General features: G+C 45.1%; 1 protein-coding gene across 1 annotated transcript in view; it reads left to right on the top strand.

Moving 5' to 3' along the window:
- Positions 1 to 5,023: 5,023 nt before the first annotated feature.
- Positions 5,024 to 7,105, top strand: part of LOC135559630 (hydroperoxide isomerase ALOXE3-like) — a 13,890-nt gene continuing 11,808 nt past the window's right edge. The window contains 2 exon segments of the mRNA XM_065003321.1: positions 5,024 to 5,087; positions 5,817 to 5,881. Coding sequence (XP_064859393.1) covers positions 5,024 to 5,087; positions 5,817 to 5,881 — 129 coding nt within the window.

Raw genomic sequence — 7,105 nt, 5'->3', positions numbered from 1 at the left:
AGAAGCCTATTAAACCCCATGATTATTACACAGGTGCACCTTGTGCTGGGGACAAATGACCACTCTAAAATGTGCAGTTTTGTCACACAACACAATGCCACAGATGTCTCAAGTTTTGAGGGAGTGTGCAATCGGTACACTGACTGCAGGAATGACCACCAGAGCTGTTGCCAGAGAATTTAATGTTATTTTTTTACCATAAGCTGCCTCCAATGTTGTTTTAGAGAATTTGGCAGTACGTCCATCTGGCCTCACAACCGCAGACCATGTATAACCCCACCAGCCAAGGACCTCCACATCTTGCTTCTTCACATGCGGGACCAGACACCTGAACAGCTGATGAAACTGAGGAGTATTTCTGTCTGTAATGAAGCCCTACACCTATTTGAACTCAGACTGTAGAGAACAGTGTAGCAATCTAAAACGACTCGTTATATATTCAGTTTGACCTATTTTGATGCATTTTCTGGGTAACGCAAAGCCTTACATTGAAAGCAATCTATGCAGATAGAGCACAGACCTGAACTCATACCCTCATACCCTCATGAAAAGAATGTCATTTTCAACATAGAAATTCTTTCATATAAGTTCTAGGAATGGATACAAAGATTTTACACAAATTGACATGGAGATATTTTTGACACAAAGGATGCCTGGAACCAACTCAATGGCATTAAAATGTAAAATTATGACATGCCAACCCAATCAAGGCTCTTTGGTTTTAAACACAAAACTATACTTGTTATTGTTCAATTGTTTAATTTTTAAGCTAGAGCATCACTTGAAGGTTCTTGAATGCTTGTGTTAGCAGAAAGCACAAACATTTCAAAATGACCCATCTCCACACACTCACCTAGAGTACGTAGAGCATCTCTTTGAGATCTTGCCTATCAAAAGCAAGATCAGTGTTCAGTTTTTATCTTGAGGCCAGAGGGAACAAGACAAAAGAGAGGCATTGGGTAAACACCAACTCCGACTTTTCCTATAAGAAATGTTTATTTTCGTTGTCCTTTGTGTAGCTTTTTATAAAAGTTACGTGCCCTGATGAACACGACCCAGGCCTTGTAATGATTCTGGAGGCATACACTATTAAACATGCCACACCTTCAACCTAGACAATGTTTTACAGCTTCGCTAAACTGTCCCAGTTCTATCAGATAAATGGAAATCTCACTATGGGTTCAGGCAGAATGTTATTGCTGTATCATGAGTGTTAACTGTGTTAAACCAACACACACCGCCACATGGTGTCCCTCACAGGCAAAGAACTTGTTGATGTTATTATTACATTTGAATGTGTTAAAATCTGTTAATAAATACAGTGTCTTTCTTACAGATTAATTTCTGGTGCCATATAACTACGGACTACAGGGACTGCTGGTGAAAATGAGCTCTCCGACTAAATGATGTGACACTGAAATGTTGATGAACATTAAACAAGTGTCAGAATAATATGAGAGAACAATAGGTGTGACTCTTGTTTGCAATTTAAAGCGAATATTTTTTCTTCTTGTGATATTTGCCTGTGTAACAGTACTCTTCTACTGTAACTTCTGTTTAGGTCCCTTTTCAGCTGACTCCTTACTGAGCCATATGACTAGGTCCGTGCACGCTAAAACTGCAGGACAAGATATCTTTTGACTCAATAAACTGCCATTTTGCTACAACTGAATTCCACTCTGTCCAGCGTCCATGATTTGGTCTCGCTCTCCTGTATTTGAACACCAACAAAACTTGATAGCAGAGGATGGTTGTCTTCCTGAATTAGATCCACGATAGGTCGGTGTGAGAGGCGAGACAAATCATCCGGTTCGAATCAGACGGAAGAGTGACCTGTAGTACAGGAGACCTCCAACCATTCGACTTGCCTCAGGAAACTGATCAGAGATCTTACCCAAAAGGTAAGCAGAGCCTGTTAAATCAAAATCTGCATATTGTATCCTAGCCTACAACCAAATTTTGATCAGTAGTACTGAGTGTGAGTATGAGTCGTTGCTAAATTGCTACTAAACTGTTGAAGGCATAGTTCAAAGGATATCTTGTGCATAATAGAACCTTTTATGATTTGTTAATGTGTTGACTGAATGAATAATTGATGAACTGAAATCTGCATAGAAAACCATCCTATTTTGAATAGGTTGTGTAAGAAGTGACGTCAGGCAGAATTATTATAACCAGATTTGACGTTCCGCGATTTTGTGACTGGGGATGCGGTTGTGCCCAATTCAGAGAAAACATTTGTTGGGGAATAATTGCCATACTGTGAATACATAAATGGTGTAATATTGACGGCCGCTGAGCCAAATACTGTTCTTACCAGTCGCCGAGCTGTGAATTAACCCAGCCGCCGTGCTAAAATAGTGACTGTTTGCTTTTTCCCTCTTTCTGCTGTTGGTATTCCCCAGGAGATAGAATTATTCCGATAATTGTTATAGAACCGCTTGAATTTACTGATATATTGTTCCAAGAGGTGATTGCTGAATTATTTTTAGTAATTTGCTGAACAACTTTTGGTTTTCCAAAGTCTATCGGTATTTCCTAAAGAGATAGAATTACTCTGACAATTGTTATAGAACCGTCTGAATTCACTAATATATTGTTCCAAAAGGAAATCGCCGAATCATATCTAGAAAATAGCTAAATAAATCGCTGAACAAATTCAAATAAAATACCGGAGAAACACACACGTAACTGACACCACATTACTGATAAAATCTTTGTGTGCGAGGGTGGGGCGCAAGAGATAAGTCTGAGCCAGCACCAGGAATACATCCCTGGTCTCGATCAAGGACGGGCTAAGTATACAAAGATAGACATAAACACCACACAGTAAGGACTGACTAAAACCTAGATAACACATTATACACATTATCAGACGAATTAGATCAAATGTCTGCAGCCACCACGCCCAAACTCAAATTCAATGAATATTTAGATCAGAGTATGATTGATAGAGCGGGAGGGAAAGAACAGTATGGGAAAGTGAAGAAAGTGTGGAAAGGGATAAGGCTAAAATGGACACAAGCAGGTTATTTTAGCGGGGGACCCCCTACAGGGGGGAAACTCCAAGATATGCAGAAAGAGCTAGAGGACGCAGTAGAGAAAGCAAGAGCAAGTGAGACGGAGAGGAACAAGATACACATGTTCAAAAAAGAGGGCACAAGAGAGAGAGAAAGAGCAGAAATGGAACTAAGGATAGGGACATGGGCGATAGAGCTTCTTAGAGTACCAACCTTGGAAAATGACTGACCTGACCACACTTATGGAACAAATGCCCAGTCTGCATGGAGGGGCCTCAGCATGGCTACTCCAACTTCAGACTCTGACTTCGGGTCTGAATCTCTGCCTGGGAGATATGAAAGCACTACTAGCCAGAGCAACCGACCATGGCACAATGACCGCTCTCATGACAGCAGCCAACCTGGACGACGACGAGCCTACACTGCCACTGGACCACTTCAGGACCAGACTATGGGGGGAACTGCGCAGAGCATACCCTACAGAAAGAAACCATGCCACCCTGTCTTCATTTACCATCAATCCAGGTGAGCATCCAGCAGCATACCTGGACAGGGCAAAAACCACCTGGAGGTCGGTCCACAATGAACCATTTGATCATACGGACACCACTCTCAACATGTGGAAAGACATGGTGGTGAATGGCTGCCCGGGGAGATGTAAAAAACAAACTCAGAGGAACAGTGGGGCTGATTGCACTTCCTCTGACCCAATTCAATACGCATGTGCACCACCATGTGACCCAGCACAACAAGGAAAGAGGGGGTGCTGAGAGCCAGGTCCAGTCCCTTCAAGTTCAACTCTTGAAGCTCCAACTAAAAGAGGCACAGAAAGGTGAAAAACAAAAAAACAGATGATGGCAGAAGAAACCCAGGATCCTGAACATAAACCGGACATCTCTCAAATAGTGGCCCAGACTGTCTCTCAGATGATCCAACAGCAGGCCGCACCACTCCCTGTTCCAACAGGGACCCAACCAATGGTGGCACAATACCCTCCCCCACAGCAGTATGCCCCGCCACAACAGCAGCCACATTGGCATCAACGGGGCACCTATACCGGTCCACCCAGAGGGGTGTGCTACAACTGTGGAACTCCTGGCCATTATTCACGGGATTGTCAACAGCCACTCTCCACTCAGCAACGCCTATGGAGAGGTAGGGGACGTGGAAGAGGAAGTGGGGGAAACCCACCTCTGCAACACCATCAACCAGGACCCAGTTACCCGCAGCAGTCAGCACCTGCATACAACCACCCCGGACCTACTCACATGCAACAGCAGCAGGGAGGATACAACCAACCGCAGTTCCAGGGAATGGCTGGGGACACCATGCCCTGGCCATGAAGATGCCCACCACCTGCGGCAGGAGGGGGGAGCCGACATTTTCAACTACACACTGAACCAACTATGATGTGCGAAGTTGAGGGTGTTCCCCATCAGTTCCTGGTAGACACAGGATGCACCTATTCTGCTATCAAGTTCCCCCAAATACTGTCATCTGATTCCATATCGGTGGGACACACATCCCTGACTTGACATCCAGAACTGAACCACTGAGGGAAATAGTGCGTGGAGCAGGACCAAGGAACCTCCATGCACCCCTGACCTGGACGCCTGAAGCATCAACAGCTTTTGCACTCCTGAAAACAGATCTATCAGCGGCAGCAGCGCTGATTGCACCTGACTACAACAAGAAGTTCCATTTGGATGTTTCTGAAAATGAAGGATTCACCTCATCCGTTCTTTTCCAGAAACAAGAGGGGGAGAGAAAGGTATTGATGGAGGTAGGACAGACAACATGTTCCAGATACGTTGCTGCAGTAGCAAAAGCTATAAATAAAAAAAACAGCTCACCTCGTAATGTGTCATCCATTGGAGATCCACACCCATCATGGCGTCGCTGCGTATCTGATGCCCAATTAGCTGAAATCATCGGTTTGACGCAGGCCCTCATCAGAGGAAAAGGAAAGACTGTGAATATCTATACAGACTCAGCCTATGCCCATGGAGCAGTCCACACTGATGGACCCAGAACTTTTACGAGAAGCACATGGCCCCACACACGAAGGCAAACTAAAGACCCTTCAAAAGGTCTCGCACATCTGGTGGCACCCTCACATGAAAGAAATGACTGACTTATTTTGTGACGAATGCAATATATGTGGCAGCCACAACCCAAAGAAACCATATCAAACATCAATGGGCTCATACCCAGTACCTAATGCATGTTTTCAGGACATTAGTATAGACTACACCGACATGGGCCCCGACAATGTATCTAAAGGCAAACGGTATCTCCTAGTTATGGTAGATAGGTTCTCCAAATGGGTAGAAGCAATACCAACAGCAAAGGGGGATGCTAGGTCAGTCGTTAAGTGGCTACAAACCAAACTAATACCCAGGTATGGCAGCTAAAGACAAATCAGATCTGAAAATGGCTCACATTTCAGTAACAAACACCTAAGACAGGTGGAAGAAAGATTTGGCATAACACACAGATTTGGTTCTGTGTACCACCCCCCGGTCCCAAGGTCTGGTGGAACGCCAAACCAAACGCTGAAAGCTAAGATAGCTAAAGCATGTGCAGGTTCGAAGTTGACATGGGTTGAAGCACTGCCTCTGGCGTTGATGGCCATGAGAGCCTCACCAGGAGCAGGCACCCATCTCTCTCCTCATGAGATAATGACTGGAAGAGTCATGCCTGGTCCACCAAGGGAGGGAGGTCATATGCCCGCTCTTGATGTACAACAAATTGTAATGTCTGATTATGTGAAAAAACTGACGGTTCTCTCTGCAGCACTCTCTACCCAGGTTCGCAAGGTCCAGGAGGGGGAGCTGCCGGGAGAAACACCACCACTGAAGGTAAAGGTTGGTGACTGGGTGAGGGTTAAAGTCCACAAGAGAAAGTGGCTGGAACCCAGGAGGACTGGACCGTACGAAGTGAAGGAGGTTACTTCACACTCAGTCCAGGTCAAAGGTAAATCAGGCGCACCTTGCACATTGCACTCCAGCCCCAATTCCTTCTAGAACACTGACTGAAGTCAGAGCTGATTTGAACAGCCTAAATTTGATTCCAAATAAAGACACTCCTGACTCAGGTGATGGGGCATCAAACCCCTCTAACCCTGATAAAGGAACCTCGCCCAGTTAAAGGGATATTTCTCTCTCCCTGGGCAAGGCTAGGAATATCTGAACCACTGTTTGTGATATTCCTACTGATATTTGGAGTAACCCTAGGCACTCTCACATGGTTAATAGAACAACAAACACATACTAAAGCATCAACCCCTCTCACCCCAACCCCTATCCCTGATACCATTCCTAGCACCACTCCCTTCAATCTCACACGCACCAAACGTAGCACTACACCTACAGACCCACCATGCACACCAGACAAGGTTAGAAGCACCACCTTATGTATACCCACGAATGCAACCACCACCATTGCACTCCTCGCTTCGCTGCATACTTGAGGAGGCTTCTTGTTCTCGTTATATCCTCCTTCTCGTTTCTGCTATAGTTTTCACGTCTTAAAAGACGTGAAGAGGGGGACTCAAAAATGTGGTTCCTACCAAATTGTTTGGTTGCTTCATATTTTAGTTCTATTGTTCACGTCTAATAGATGTGAAGAGGGGGATTTGTCATATATACATATATTCAGACACATAGCTCATATATCAAGCACATATATTTAGGTGGCTTTAGTGCCCTCAGGCTGCTTTATGAGCCTGTTTGTGACCATAGGATTAAAGCTTGCACAACACACCCCATGAGCGCCAAACTAATCCGCCTGACTCAAGTCATTGCACGTACCCCTGCCAAAACAGGAACCAACACACACCCAGCCATAAACTGCCCCTCTCAGTTCCCCTTATCTCACGACCCCTGGACACACAGACATTTCATCGCACGAACACACACACCTCACTCCCCTAGCTACTGGTCGGGTGCCCAGAGCAGAGGACTCTGCTGTGCACCAATGGGGCTCCTGCTCTGGCTAGAGCAGGCCCCCTCCAACTTTTCAGGACCAGGCAGAAGACCAACACGACAAGACTCTACCTACATTATTCCATGTATAAAATCTAC

Source organism: Oncorhynchus nerka, linkage group LG18 (assembly GCF_034236695.1).
Source record: "Oncorhynchus nerka isolate Pitt River linkage group LG18, Oner_Uvic_2.0, whole genome shotgun sequence".
NCBI classification, from domain to species: domain Eukaryota; kingdom Metazoa; phylum Chordata; class Actinopteri; order Salmoniformes; family Salmonidae; genus Oncorhynchus; species Oncorhynchus nerka.
Note: the sequence above shows the minus strand (reverse complement) of the source record. Positions and strands in the feature narration are given on the sequence as shown.